At 35.2% G+C, this 16,454-nt stretch overlaps 1 protein-coding gene across 1 annotated transcript in view; it reads right to left on the reverse strand.

Moving 5' to 3' along the window:
* The window catches only part of LOC125243752 (protein PXR1-like), a 21,112-nt gene extending 5,018 nt beyond the window's left edge, over positions 1 to 16,094 (reverse strand). The window contains exons 1-2 of the mRNA XM_048153577.1: positions 15,933 to 16,094; positions 4,515 to 4,590 (exon numbers count right to left, since the gene is read on the reverse strand). Coding sequence (XP_048009534.1) covers positions 4,515 to 4,544 — 30 coding nt within the window. The 5' untranslated portion in view covers positions 4,545 to 4,590; positions 15,933 to 16,094. The remainder of the gene's footprint in view (positions 1 to 4,514; positions 4,591 to 15,932) is intronic.
* Positions 16,095 to 16,454: the final 360 nt, after the last annotated feature.

Below are 16,454 nucleotides of genomic sequence, written 5' to 3' on the forward strand. Positions count from 1 at the left end.
TTTTTAAATTAAAAAAACACTGCAATATGTAATGTATAATTTTTTTTTTAATATATATTTTTACTGGTAAATAACTAAACTTGGCATTAAAAATAAAATGTAAATTATATTACATTTAAATTTCGTATTTATTAAAAAAAACAACACTGGATAATGCAATATATATAGTATACAGGCCTATGATTTATAATAAATATGATTTATTATGTATATTATGGTTACATTTTTACTGATAAATAACTCAGCAAATAAATAATATGTGGACTGGACAAATAAAATATTGATTCATGTAAATTTCGATATTGATTTAATTTAATAATTAACAATATAGGCCTATTTAAATGTTGTTTTTGTGTGTATATGGTTAAATGTGTTATGTGTTTGTGTTATGTATGCACCCACTGGGGAAAATAATTTCCTTTCTGAGGGCAATAATTTATGTATTTATCTATTTAATATTGATTTCAATTGAAATCATCTAACTGTAAACTATTCTTAAAGATTAAAGAAAGAACAGTCCATTACAATCAGCCTAGCAAACAGACAAAAAACACCACGAAAAAAATTCTCAAAATCCCTAAGGTGATTTTTACTGTAATCGATAACTGAGATGCAAGGTGGCGCTAGTTCCGTGTGTATGAGGAGAAAGTTGCGCGAAAGACTCAAAAATAGCGCCATTTTAAGTTACCCAGGTAAGCACATGACAGCGTTGCTGTGGAAACATATGAGACCGTTGAATGCTGCGATTGATTAATCAAACAAACGTCAAGTCCTCCGTGTAATAATGAATTAGACGTCGTGTTTCGCTGTGTTCGAAAGTCCGCCTGAAACCAGATTCCTCAACAGGTGCTTTCATACAAAAACACTGTCACTGACAAACCGGACATCAACAGTGACAGACCTTTGGTCACACCACCTGTGAATGAGTCAAGTGTGGGAAAGTGTGCAACTCTACGCTGTCAAAAGCCTTTCATGCTCCACCATTATCTATCTATCTCTGGTATTTGCTTCTGTTGAAGCCGTCAGTCCGCATTATTTCAACTTAGTTACAACATAATTGTGTTTAAAGGTGCAATGTGTAATTTTTAGGAGGCACTATCGACAGAAATGCAATATAATATACATAACTATGTTTTCAGTGGTGTATAAAGACCCTTACATAATGAACCGTTATGTTTTTATTACCTTAGAATGAACCATTTCTATCTCATACACCGCGGGTCCCCTTACATGTTAAGTTTCTACAGTAGCCCTAAATGGACAAACTGCTCTAAGCGCAAGTGATTTACATGTTAAGTCAATACAAAGACGCGGTAGACATCCGGCGGCGTGAATTGAGCATCTTGGGCGAATCGTGCGAGTTGAAAAATCTGAACTTTGGCGAATATTCGCGCTGCGTTAACCAATCAGGAGCTTGCTGGAAGAAAGTGAGTGAGGAGGTCGGACAATCTGGTAAGTTGTAAAAAACGTTCTTTACTAGTTATATATATATATATATATATATATATATATATATATATATATATATATACATATTGAGACTACAAGCTAGCTAAAGCCAGCAAATTGAGCTTATTTGCCATATTTTACAACTACTTTCCCGTGCCACAGTAGCTTCTCTATATTGCAATTCGCAACCTCACCACTAGATGCTGCTAAAATTTACACGCTGCACTTTTAACAACGCAATTCGTGGTGAAAACTACATTACCCATGATGCTGTACAGAAAATGCCACCAATCAGAGAGTCGAAAAAAGCAAAATGTGACAAAAGAGCTCTTTAGCTCCGCCTTCTAACATGTAGCACTAAATGACAACTCTCTATGCTCTCTCAAAATAATTATTTGAATGCATATTTTGCAATAAACTTAAAATATATATATATATAAAGTTTGATGCAAAATATGCATTCAAATAATTATTTTTTATATATATATAATCAACACTTTATTATTTGTGTGTATATATATATATATATATATATATATATATATATATATATATATATATATATATATATATATATATATATATATATATATATATATATATATATCAACACTTTATTTTTAAATGCATAGTTTTATATTTCTGTCGTTTTTATTGTAGTTCTTTCCCTCACTAAAGTTTAGGTTTTGTCCGATTTTCAAACACTTTTTTGCTTCAATTCAAAGTTGTATAACGCTTTCTTTAATGAAGACTGTTTTGAAACCCCTATGGGAGATATGAATGGAAAAAATACTTCCGGCATCCGGAAAAGTGGGCGGGCACTAATGCACTCCATAAATACATGTGATTTAAGCTCTGAAACTCCAGCAGCTTATGACAGACATCACTGCCTTACCTCTCAAGCCTAATTTATACTTGATGCGTCCGCAAGTTCGCTTGGGTGAGCGCGACAAAAATGATGTCATTGCGGCGTTGGCGGAAGTGCGCGTTCAGTGCGTGCGAACTCATTTCGCTTGGCGGTGTGCACAAATTTTTTAACTTTCAGTGCGGCTCCGCATCCGAAGATGCAAGAATGCGAGACTAATCTGGCCGAGTATGTACGTCTCACCCAGTTTGTGCTTCTAAATGACTATATGCACGGTTACTTCCTGGTTGTAGTTAAGCCAGCTTGGGAGAACTCTGGTGAATTTCCGGTGAACTGTTACCTGTTCATTCTGTAGTCGCTGTACATCGACACAAAACCATCAATGGGTGACTTTTTAATGTTGTATTCATATTTTAATGCAGTTATCACATTTACCTAATTTGCCAATAAACCAGTTTTATTGATTGCAATAAAGACGAAGCTATTAGGACCGTTTAAAAACGCAGTGTCTGTAATTAGACACACGCATTATTTTCCAGCACTTCAAATGTTATTTTTAATGTGACGACCTACAAACATTATTAGTTCATTCCTTCTGAGATTGTCCCCATCGTTTAAAAATGTAGGAAATTCAACATTTGATAGAAAACACTTATTTAAAAATAAAAAAGACAATAATTACCACTTTAACCAGCAGGTGGCAGCAAAGTAGCATTTATTGGCACATATATCAGCCATTTCCTCCAATCGTTTTTCTCTTTGTTTTTGACTAAATATTAAACATTATAAAATAACTAGGTTTAAAATACATTTTGTCAATGTGAAGTATGAAATACTCAAAAAATCTCATGAAAAACAATAACTTTTCTTGTGAATGAATGACAGAAAGCGAGCGCCGCGCTCTCTCTTTATAATCACAGCAGATGTCAGTCAGTGCAGCACAAGATCAATGATTTCAGCACACTTGTAAACACACATTTTATTTAATTGATCTAACTAAAGTGTGCAATAAATATTTAATTTTTGAAGCTTTTTTTCACATAAAAGTGTGAAAACTGATGGTTGAATTGAATTTAGCCGAGGAGGAACACTGAGGAACATCTTTATTTATTTTTTATGCCGTCTTACATTTGAATAACTAATTTAATGCTATGCCTGACTATTTAAGTGACTATATTCTGATTATAAACTAAGTATTACACTACTGATGCTCAACACACCAGCACATGACTCTCACCGGACGTTTTCAAGCTGGCTTATATTAATGCGGAAGTTCTAAAGAACGCTCTGTGCATAATAGTCCATTAGTTGCTTACATTTACAAAATGTGCCTACAATACCAGAAATAATCCCTTTTAATGAAAATAAAGGTCCATGTTTAATAAAAAATGTTTGCGAAACTAAATGAAAATGTTTAGTGGAATTAGAAAATATTAATTTAGTTTTCATATCCATATATTTTGTTCTAATGTCGGAAGTAATAATCTCACGGTTTACTAGGTTTTACACAATTCTTTTTTTTTTTGGTGAAGTTTAAGGTTACTAGAATAAACATATGTCATGTGCACCTTTCTTCTTCTCACCGCTGCTTACTGCTGATTTAGAGGACAATTTCTCAGAGTTTGTGTGCAGTCAGTGGAGGCTAGCGATTGGCTGCCGCCCACCCCTCATTTGCAAAAAGTATTTCTTAACTTTTTGATGCTCTCACCAATCGCTCTGCTTCAGTTTCCTCATTGAGATGCATGAGACCGGAAGCTTTTACAAAGCAATTTACAAAGAATTTAATTACGTATACAACTGACAAGTGTGCACGGCTCAACTGCACTGGCCCTTTCTTCCAAAAAAATGTAAAAAGACAACACTGCCGTGCAAATAAATATCTTCAGGAAAGCCAAACATGCAGTAACACCCACTAAGCACACACTCCCTCTGGTTTTCTTTGAAGTGACATGGAGTTAAATCTTTGTTTAAATTATGCATTGTTCTGTTCAAGCGTCTTGTGCTTTCGGCCTCATTTTATGTGGTGATTTAAGGAAATGCCTGACGCCGGCACCGAACCCTGTGAAAACACTTGGCTGCTAACACAAACGACGTGTATGTTTCAGTGGGGCAGCAGAGATTGTGAAAGTATGTGAAGACTATCTTGTGTGTGTTTGACAGCAGTATGTCAGTAATGCGTCTGGAATAAGAGGTCACGCACCTTGGAGTCTTTCTTCTTGCGAGGCAACATTGGTCTCTGGAGGAAAACGATCTGTTTGGTGGCCAAACTTCCATCACTGCAGGAGAGAGAAGAAGCAGATTAGCTGGAGATCTAAATATAATTATATTACAGACATATTGCTTGGTCCAGATCTAGGGCCCTATATGAAATCCATTTAAAATTAAATGAATTTTTCTGGATTCAAGTTTTATCCCCTTTTTAATTTTTTTTTCCCTACTGGTTAAATGAAATGTTAGTAATCAAAATGCATGTCTAACTAGAAAGAGAAAGACTGTTAGCATGAATTAGCATGTTTTGCTAGCATGTTCTACCACATTGCTAGCATTTTTAGGATGTTGCTAGCATGAATTAACACATTTTAACATGTTGATAGCATGAATTATCTTGTTGTTGTCATGATTTAACATGTTTTGCTAAAATGTAGGATACTGCTAACATGAATTTCGCATGTTGTTAACATATTTTAACATGCTGCTAACATGAATTAGCACATTGCAAGCATGTTTTATCACATTGCTATGTTGTTAGCATGTTTTAACACATTGCTTGCATGTTCTTGCATTTTGATAACATTAATTGGCATGCTGCTAGCATGTTTTAGCATGTTGTTAGCATGTTTTAGCACAATAATAGCATGAATTACCATGTTCTTAGCATGTTTAAACACATTTTTAACATTTTTTAAGTACAAATAGTGCGAGTAGTGCGTTCACACAGAAAGATTCCAAAAAGAAAAAGTGCACTTAAAATACCCGGATGATGCACTAAATGAACGGAAAAAAGAAAGTGGTGGAATGTTGGACACTTCATGCACTCGACTGTCGCAGCTTTAATTACGTAGCTGAGGATGAGGGGGATCAGACTCTTTTGTTAAATGACAAAATAAACATATACAATTCATACACTACATGAATGAGTACTGTTACGGTCTTGTTTTTGTTTTATTCGTCACTTGTAATTAAGAACACCTGGCTGCGGGGATAAAAATGGCTGTCTGTTGGCTAACGGGCGGGTATTGTGTGGAGTTCTGTTTTTGCTCTTGCAGGATTGGGCACAGGTGGCAGGTGTCCTGGTGTTTAAGAATTCTACGCCAGCATATCCTCGCTATTCCTTTCGTTTAGTGGCCATGGATGCGATCGTCTGAGTTTTTGAACATTTCTTCTATTTTTTCCCTTGTTATGTCTTCCCCTAGAGATTTATAATAAAATATATACTTTTACAACATATTCCTTTGTGATCGCCCATTTTTTGTTGCAGTTATGAGCTGAACTGTAACCGTACATAGTGCATAAGTATATAGTGTATAGTGTGTCATTTAGGATGCAACCGATGTTGCTAGCAAGAATTAGCATGTTGATAGCATGTTTTAACATGTTGATAGCATGTTTTTGCATTTTGATAGCATGAATTAACATGTTGCTAGCATTTTTTAGCACAATAATAGCATGAATTTGCATGTTCTTAGCATGTTTAAACACATTGATAACATGAATTAGCATGTTGTTAGCATGTTTTAACGCATTACTTGCATGTTTTTGCATTTTGATATCATGAATTAGCATGTTAGCATGTTTTAGTATGTTGATAGCATGTTTTAACACATTGCTTGCATGTTTTAGCATGGTCTTAGCATGTTTGAACACATTAATGGCATGAATTAGCATGTTAATATGTTTTAGCATTTTGCTAGCATGTTTTAGCACACTATATTAGCATATAGTACCATGTTCTTAACATGTTTAAACATTGATAGAATGAATTAGCTTGTTGCTAGCATGTTTTAACACATTGCTTGCATATTTTTGCATGGTCTTAGCATGTTTGAACACATTAATGGCATGAATTAGCATGTTAATATGTTTTAGCATATTGCTAGCATGTTTTAGCACACTATATTAGCATATAGTAGCATGTTCTTAACATGTTTAAACATTGATAGAATGAATTAACATGTTGCTAGCATGTTTTAGCATTTTGATAGCATGTTTTAACACGTTGCTTGCATGTTTTAACATATTCTTAACATGTTTAAACACATTGATAGCATGAATTAGCATGTTGTTAGTATGTTTTAGCATTTTGCTAGCATGTTTTAGCACAATAATACAAATTAGTATGTTCTTAGCATGTATAAACACATTGATAGCATGAATTAGCATGTTGCTAGCATGTTTTAACACATTGCTTGCATTTTTTTGCATTTTGATAACATGAATTAGCATTTTGCTAGCATGTTTTAGCATGTTGATAGCATGTTTTAACATGTTGCTTGCATGTTTTAACATATTCTTAGCATGTTTAAACACATTGATAGCATTAATTAGCATGTTGTTAGTATGTTTTAGCATTTTGCTAGCATGTTTTAACACAATAATAACACAAATTAGCATGTTCTTAGCATGTATACACACATTGATAGCACAAATTAGCATGTTGTTAGCATGTTTTAACGCATTACTTAAATGTTTTTGCATTTTGATAGCATGAATCAGCATGTTTTGCTAGCTAGTATGTTTAAACACATTGATAGCATGTTTTAGCATGTTGTCCTAGGATAGTCATTAAGCTTAGCAAGTGATAGACAGCTAAAATACTCTAAGTCTAAAGTTCTGGGGCACCATTGACTTTCGCAGTATGGAAAAAACAACACTATGGAAGTCAATGGGGTCCATCAACTGTTGGGTTACAAACATTCTTCAAAATATCTTCCTTTGTGTTCAACAGAACATTTCTGCATTCCATTTAAATGGTTTAATTAAATTTTAATAATCACAAAGCATGTCACTGCTAGTTTAAGTTGTTTTTTCCATTTTGGTGACACTTTGCATAGCAGCCGCTGCATGTTTATTAGAGTGCGCTTGTTTATTCAGCATCTTATCTTATATTTATAGCTCCAATAATGCTGGATGGTGCTAGAAAACCCCCCTGGAGATCTTTTTAAATTTTTTAGCTGTGGGAACATCCGGCATTGAAAGGGATGAACAAAATATCTGTTTTGTGAAATCCTGTGATGACTAAATCTCTTTTTCTCTCCGTCTTGTCAGGACTCAAACCAATGTGTAGAGAAGGAAGCTACACATCGTCGAGCAAACATAGAGTGCTGTGCGTTTTGCGTTTCTGGTGTAAATACGTGTTTAAAAGTTGATAAAACACAGTTCAGATGAGCTGGTTAATCTTCAGAGAAGATGGAGTTGTGTCACTAAACACTCTCAATATTTCTCTGTATGATTCTGCTACAAATCTCTTACATCAAATGGGCCTCTGCATCTCTCTAGCATAAGCTGGCAATCAATACCAAATGTCTAATTTGCCCTGCTTTTATTTTTTTCCTCCCACTTCCCATTTTTTTGCTTGTCAATGGAACTGTATATTTATTCAAGTGCTTCCTGCTTAAATCAAAGAGGCAAAACTGGATTCCTGCAAGCCTCAGTCCATTAAAATGTAAACGAGAGGACGGTGAAATTACAGCTCTGGTCTTCAGTCTCGCCAGCATCCAAACTAGTCTGTGTCTCCGCATTATAGAGGACACACACGCCGCCTATACAATCCCCGTCATTAAAGGCTTAATTGAACGGTAACTCCAGCAATTTTTGAATGTAATGAATGTACAATCCTTCGGTACGGTGTGATGCATATTAATGAGAAGTGGAAATATAACGGTGCAGATAAACAATCAAAAAAAGTTTGTTTGGACATGACTTCTAGTTGTTTGTGATTACTGGAGAAGATTATTCGTTCAAAGAGTGGATTTGTTGTTTGAGTTTAAAGATTTTATTCCCAGATTTGCCATGACATGTTTGTGCAAAAATACTGCTTGTACTACAAAATTCAGCTTTGCTTCACAGGAATAAATTACATTTAAAATATATTCTACTTTTTCTTAGTGGCTTGCTAACTTTAACTACTCTACCAATCAAAGGTTTTGTGAAATATTTTTACAATTTATAATAGCTGTTTTCTATGTGAATATATAGTAAAGTGTAATTTATTTCTGTGATCAAAGCTGAATTATCACATGATCCTTCAGAAATCATTCTAATAAGATAATCTGCTGCTCAAGAAACATTTATTATTATTATTATCAGTCATATTTTTGTGGAAACAGATACATTTTATTTCTCAGGATTCTTTGATCAGTTAAAATTCCAGAATTTATTTTAAATAGAAAATTTTTTACTGGCAGTAATTTCTTTAAAACAAACAAACAAACAAAAAATCTTACCGACCCTAAACTTTTAACTTTTAAGTAGCTTCACCAATTCTGGGAATCATTTTAGTGCCATATTGTGCTGAAATGGCATGAAAATGTCATTTAATGATTAAAATGATTGCGGTTATCAATATGACGGTATAGTGAAAATGTGCTGTAAATTTAGCTTAAATACTTTTTATGAAAAGGATGAGTGAAAATGATGAATTACAAGTAACGATTATTTTGATAATCGATTAGTTGGCCGATTATTTCTTCTATTAAAGGTGCCCTAGAACCAGTTTTAACAAGATGTAATATAAGTCTAAGGTGTCTCCTGAATGTGTCTGTGAAGTTTCAGCTCAAAATACCCCATAGATTTTTTTTTTAATTCATTTTTTTAACTGCCTATTTTGGGGCATCATTAACTATGCGCCGATTCAGCGTGCGTCCCCTTTAAATCTTGTGCTCTCTGCCCACGGAGCTCGCGCTTGCCTTGAACAGTGCATAAACACAGTTCACACAGCTAATATAACCCTCAAAATGGATCTTTACAAAGTGTTCGTCATGCATGCGGCATGTATGCGTCGGATTCATGTGAGTATTGTATACTGTTATATTGTTTACATTTGATTCTGAATGAGTTTGAGGCTATATGCTCCGTGGCTAACGGCTAATGCTACACTGTTGGAGAGATTTATAAAGAATGAAGTTGTGTTTATGCATTATACAGACTGCAAGTGTTTAAAAATGAAAATAAGCGACGGCTCTTGTCTCTGTGAATATAGTAAGAAACGATGGTAACTTTAACCACATTTAACAGTACATTAGCAACATGCTAACGAAACATTTAGAAAGACAATTTACAAATATCACTAAAAATATCATGTTGCAGATCCAGACGTTAATACTGGCTGCCCTTGTCTAATGCCTTTCATAATGTTGGGAACATGGGCTGGCATATGCAATTATTGGGGTCGTACATATTAATGATCCCGACTGTTACGTAACAGTCAGTGTTATGTTGAGATTTCGCCTGTTCTTCGGAGGTCTTTTAAACAAATGAGATTTATATAAGAAGGAGGAAACAATGGAGTTTGAGACTCACTGTATGTCATTTCCATGTACTGAACTCTTGTTATTCAACTATGCCTGAGGTAAATTCAATTATTCATTCGAGGGCACCTTTAATCTGATTAAAAGCCCAATTTTCTTTATTTTATTTTACTGACAAAACACACTATTCCACATCCTGCCCAATGCTGTTCTTCAATCAAACGTATCATATGAAAACATATATAGTGAATATATCTATATCTTTGTTATATGCAAAAGAGCTACAAGGCAAAAAGACAATTAAGATAATAATGAAGAAAATAAAGAAAAACACAAACTCGGTGTTAACAGATAAAAGCACTCTAAAAAATGCTGGGTTAAAAACAACCCAAGTTGGGTTGAAAATGGACAATCCCAGCGATTGGGTTAAATGTTTGCCCAACATGCTGGGTAGTTTTATTTAACTCAACTATTGTTTAAAAATTACTATATGTCTGGCTTAAAATGAACCCAAAATATGTTGCAAATTAAAAATCAGACACATAATTACTAGAGGCAACAATAATAATCAAAAGATGAACATGTATTAATAAGCAACTTAAAAAATGTTTATTGTTTAGTTATTATTCCAAAAACTTAATTAATAAATGTTTGTTTATTAAACATATTAATAAACGTTAATTTCCAACACATTTTGGGTTCATTTTAAGCAAGAAATACAGTAATTTTAACAATAGTTGGGTTAAATAAAACTACCCAGCAGGTTGGTCAAAACAACCCATTCACTAGGTTTGTCCATTTTCAACCCAACTTGGGTTGTTTTTAACCCAGCATTTTTTAGAGTGAGGGATGTTCTGCAGGAACACACACATTAACCTGTTACTGTCATTTCTTTATCCTGTAAATGTAAAAAGTGTCACATTTATATTCAATTACACACTGCCATCCCTTTACAGTTCCCACTCTCATACAATGTTGATTTTTAAACCTAAATTTAATGTCCAACAACAGATACTTCAGCAAAATGAATATTTTTGCACTGAATTTTAATTGTCTCCCTTTCTAATGCATCCCGTCTGTTTGACGCACATGTGCGCGCCAGTGTTGTGCCAAATTTCAACCCTCTGCCAAATTATTACCCCCCTAGTGTTGGTAGGTGTGGGGGAGGGGTTAGGATTAGGGGTGGGATTAGGCAATCAGGTAGCGACTATAACGAGGGGGGTTATAATTTGGCAGGGGGTCGAAATTCGGCACAACACCAAGTCATGTTAAACATTACCTAATGCATTAGCTCGAAGCTTTGCAGATGCAGACACGACTAATCGATAATGACATTCGTTGTTGATGATTTTCATTTTCGTTTATCGATTAGCCCTAATTACAAGCATTTTATCTGCTCTATAAACAATTCTACATCTGAATCGACACTTCGTAAACACACGCCTCCCTTGTTACTGTCGCTACATCCGACAGGCCATGCTGCTCTCACGCCACATTATGTTTTAAATACACTGCGGCGCAAAGAGGACACTGACAACGCACCGACAGACAAGACAGAGTTTTTTAAAGAAGTTAAATCAATAGATACCGTTTTGTAACTCTTTAATGTGTCATGCCTCAGTTTGAGCGACATGTAAACCAATCATCTCTTCCTAGTTATTGCATGAAATAAACATGAATGAACATCAGAATCAGAAGGTATTTTTTTTAAACCGTGGAGAGACATCAATACATCATTTTTCAAGTTCAAGTTCACGTTAATGTACTAACTCTCCTGTCTGGTTTGTTTGTTGGACAAAATTGCAGATTTGATGTTATGTTTGGTTAGATTCGCCTGTCAATCAAACTCCCGGCGAAGGGTGAATTGAGATTTTGAGAATGCACATTAGCTTATTTTCCATCTACCAGTTAAAATTTAGTCAGTTTTTCACATTGTTCTGAACAAAAACAGCAGACAGGCTGAATGAAAATGTAAATCTACTCTCTGTCAGTAGGTGGCGCTTATGGAACTGCAGAAATAAAGCCGATAACCTCTGTAAACAAAGCAGCGCTGCGCTTACAAACACATTACATGGAGGGAAGTTGAAAAGCAATAATCAAATATAATTTTAATGATAATTAAAATATGAAACTGTAATACTAAACATCAGGAATTTTCCGTTGATTATCATCAAACCGCTAACTGTTTTTACCCATGTGTTATGTTTTCCACGACCCAAGAAAACAAGGCCAGCCGTTTCCAAGACATTGAAAAGTGACGGTTCTGTTGTATCTAGGACAACGTTTGATTAATTAACCACGTAGCTGTGTTGTGGCATTTTGTGAAAGTTTAAAATAGGCCCGTAATTAATCAGCAGGGGCTGCAGGACGGATAGAAGGCTGACGTGTGAGAGAAAGTCCAATGCGGGAGCGTCCCAGCACAGGCGTGGGTATGACAGATGGAGATTACTTGGTGAACTTCAGTTCAACATCGCCGGAAGCTTCCTCTTGCCACTACAGGAATCATCAGTTAGCTTGTATTGACATTTCATTACGGCGAGCAAACAGTCATGTTCTGCCCTCGTGCTGGCGGCGAGACTCGATGAGGTCCGCAGAGGTCTTTATACCCCGAGCACTTTGTCACGGTTGGGGTTTGGGATGTACCATTACTCTCTGTGGGTTGTACTATTGTTCTTGATGTTGGAAATGACACCCCATGTGGTGTTTACACAAACTCAATCGATCAATTGACGTTTCCTACATCTGAAGCTCGTTCACACTGACAGAGATTTTATCTGGAGGTCGTCTAGTCACCGTATGGGTGTTTCTCCCTCTGGATGCCCTAATGTGATCTGTGCACATGGTCATACATTGCATTATTTTTCTGATAATTCAACGGCCTGGTGTCAATTATTCTGCCAATAATACAGTTCAGATCTTATACTGTGCATCAAGACTTTGTTTATATGTTTTATTTCAATGCATTTGTCTGGTTTTTGTCCTTAAAGAATTTAGCCTCAGCTTCAGTGTCTATTTATAGTGTAGGGGGCGGGACGCTTCAGATTCTGGAGAGCATTTGATTGGACAGAAGGTCTGACGAGAAGCTGAAGTGCAGGGTGATGTCACCAAAATCATTGATCCACATTGGCAGAAGTGAGAGACTTTGTAGTTTTGAAGGCTTATATATTCTAAATGCCATTTTGTCATTGTTTTGGAGCACACTAGCTTAACATATTCATACTAAAAGCCAAAAAACTTCAGTTTTGATTTCATGGGGACTTTAAGTGTGTAAATTGTCTCTCAATAGTGTTCGGCAGCTAATAGCGAAACTAAGTTTAAAGGGTTAGTTCACCCAAAACTGAAAATTCTGTCATTAATTACTCACCTTTATGTAATTCCACACCCGTAAGACCTTCATTCATCTTTGGAACACACATTAAGATATTTTTGATGAAATCCAATGGCTTAGTGAGGCTTGCATTGACAGCAAGATAATTTACACTTTCAACTACTAAAATAACTACTAAAATCATATTTAAAAGAGTTCATGAAATGGGCGATTTCGAAACACTGCTTCAAGAAGCTTTACGAATCTTTTGTTTCAAATCAGAGGTTCGGATCGTGTTTCAAACTGCCAAAGTCACGTGATTTCAGTAAACGAGGCTTCGTTACGTCATAACTGTTTCGAAACGTTTCTAAATTTCAATGGTTCACCACTGGGGCGATGATCTCTGTGAACCCATGAATCAAGTCTATAGGTTTTACCTGATCTCTGATCAGTTTTATACATTGTAGACATTTTAATTACAAACCCGATTCCAAAAAAGTTGGGACACTGTACAAATTGTGAATAAAAACAGAATGCAATGATGTGGAAGTTTCAAATTTCAATATTTTATTCAGAATACAACATAGATGACATATCAAATGTTTAAACTGAGAAAATGTATCATTTTAAGGGAAAAATAAGTTTCATGGCATGAACACATCTCAAAAAAGTTGGGACAAGGCCATGTTTACCACTTTCCTTATATGTACATTTAACTTTTCCAGCCTCTTATTGCTACCTGTCCCAACTTTTTTGGAATGTGTAGCTCTCATGAAATCCAAAATGAGCCAATATTTGGCATGACATTTCAAAATGTCTCACTTTCAACATTTGATATGTTATCTATATTCTATTGTGAATAAAATATAAGTTTATGAGATTTCTAAATTATTACAAATTGATAAAAGCATTTTTATACATACACTTGATATTCAATCTTATTGGTTACTTTCAATAAAACATTTGCAATGGGTTTGTAAAAGGTGTTTATTTGCATGGGTTTTTATAGCAAAACACTTTTCTGACCAGGATTCGAATCCAGTCGAGAACACTATCCACTCCCTCACACACTTAAACAACATGTACGTTATAATTCGTCAATGCTTGTCTGAATCGTTGTCAAGGTTATTTCAGATCAACACGTGCAAGTGACCAATAAGTGTCACCGTGGAGACGGGTGTCGGATTGTTTCCAAGCCTCGACACAATTCGGCTCATTTGCTTCAACCGTTTCAGTGTTTCATGAAGCCTCGCTCTCAACCATTGAAATTTTGAAACGTTTCAAAACGCTTACGATGTAACGAAGCCTCGTTTACTGAAATCACGTGACTTTGGCAGTTTGATCCACGCTCTGAACCACTGATTCAAAACAAAAGATTCGTAAAGCTTCATGAAGCATGTTTTAAAATCGTCCATCACTAGATATTGCTGAATAAAGTCATTATTTAGTTTTTTTGGTGCACAAAAAGTATTCTCGTTGCTTCATAATATTAAAGTTGAACCACTGTAGTCACATGAACTGTTTTAAATATGTCTTTAGTAGTTATTTGAAAGTGTTAATTATCTTGTTGTCAATGCAGGCCTCACTAAGCCATCGGATTTCATCAAAAATATCTTAATTTGTGTTCTGAAGACGAATGAAGGTCTTACAGGTGTGGAATGACATGAAGGTGAGTAATTAATGACAGAAGTTTCATTTTTGTGTGAACTAACCCTTTAACTGCTACAAGAACAGTGTCGTTTCCACCACAATACTGAGAAATGTCATGTAGCTTTTTTAGTTGTGAAGCTATTTTATTAATTAAGTCGCGGAGCAGTGCTGACAAAACATTGGTTCTTTTGCTGTTGTCGGCTGTAAGGACCTTTGAAATAACTGAAATCATTTGGCGAAGTGATATAAAAACTGTAACGCGGTCAAAACCTGCCTGGAACTACTTTAGCCGTGCCTTTACTGAAAAATAATCGCACACCTTAGAATTTGACAACCAATCAAGCATTCAACAGGCCCATAGTATAATAATGTTTTAATATGGAATCCGTTTTCTTGCCACTAAAAATGAACATTCTGCAGAGGAAAGTGTTCTGAATATTAATCACAGAGGTGCATAAAGCATCATGAACATGATTATCAATGCATGAATCAAACTCACTTAAAATGCTGCCAATTCCTCACATATTTTCCATGCTTTTTTCTTTGCATGAGACAGATCATAACAAAGCAGTGAAATCTTACCTACACTCGACAGTATCTCACAGGATATTATTATTATTATACTTCATAATAAGCAGTATTATTGACTGCACAGACACTATTTGAACTGTTTTCTCCAGAGCTGCTTTATAGATGCACTGAATTCTGTTTGCATTGTTGAAAAAATCTGTATAAAATGCCATAGAAATAAAGGTGACTTCATTTATCATATAAGCTCCGGTTGCTTCACTGATCATTTGCATAGTTAATTTTTCTCCACTTTGTTGCATGCACAGTGATCGCTCAAATCATCAGCGTTCATTGAAATGTATGATTTCACTATTTCCATGTGAATGTTCATAATGCTAGAAGTCCAGCTGAATATACCACAAATATGCTCTCCAATTTGCACACTAATCCTAATCTCATGTACTATATAGTGAGATTAGGATTAGTGTGTTTCAGATCCTATAAGTATGTTGAAAATAGTGTATTATTTTCATGCAGTGCATTCTCAAAGCATGCATCCTTACAGCTTTTTCAGCTGATATCGCACACAAATCTTCAGAATCAGTTTCAGAATCCGTAATGAAACTTGTAGCCTGACTTTAAGGCAGTTATTTCAGCTCGAAGGAGTCTCAGTGCAGTGCACTACCTGTTAGTCTTGACGATGGGTGTAGGCAGCACACAAGTGAGTCTCCATCCGAATGAAGCCAGCGACTGCAGCAAGGGAATATAGTCTGTCTTCACCTGTAAACCCTGAAAAGAAAAAAAGTTGCTGTGTAAAAATGCTACAAAGTCACACTTAAGTAGCAAATTTGGGTAGACATTTTTATATTGTGACTCTGTTTAGATGCACTTTCTATCGCTCTTTTGTTCTTGTTATTTACGCGGACATTTGCTCAGATATTTCAGAGCGGCATGCTGTGAATAATTTGCATATTTACATGTTTTAAAAGGTTGACAAACACACAACGTCTATTAAAAAAAACTGCTTGTCAATATTCATACTAGAGGATATTTATGGAGAAAAGCTGAATAATTTAAATAATTTATGTAGATGTAGTTACAGTGAGCAATGTGTCATATGGGTCAATGACGTGACGGGTCATTTATATGTCCAAAGGCCTTAATAATAATAATAAACAAAGATATGACATCCACAGTATGTACAACT

Source organism: Megalobrama amblycephala, linkage group LG13 (assembly GCF_018812025.1).
Source record: "Megalobrama amblycephala isolate DHTTF-2021 linkage group LG13, ASM1881202v1, whole genome shotgun sequence".
Lineage (NCBI taxonomy): Eukaryota > Metazoa > Chordata > Actinopteri > Cypriniformes > Xenocyprididae > Megalobrama > Megalobrama amblycephala.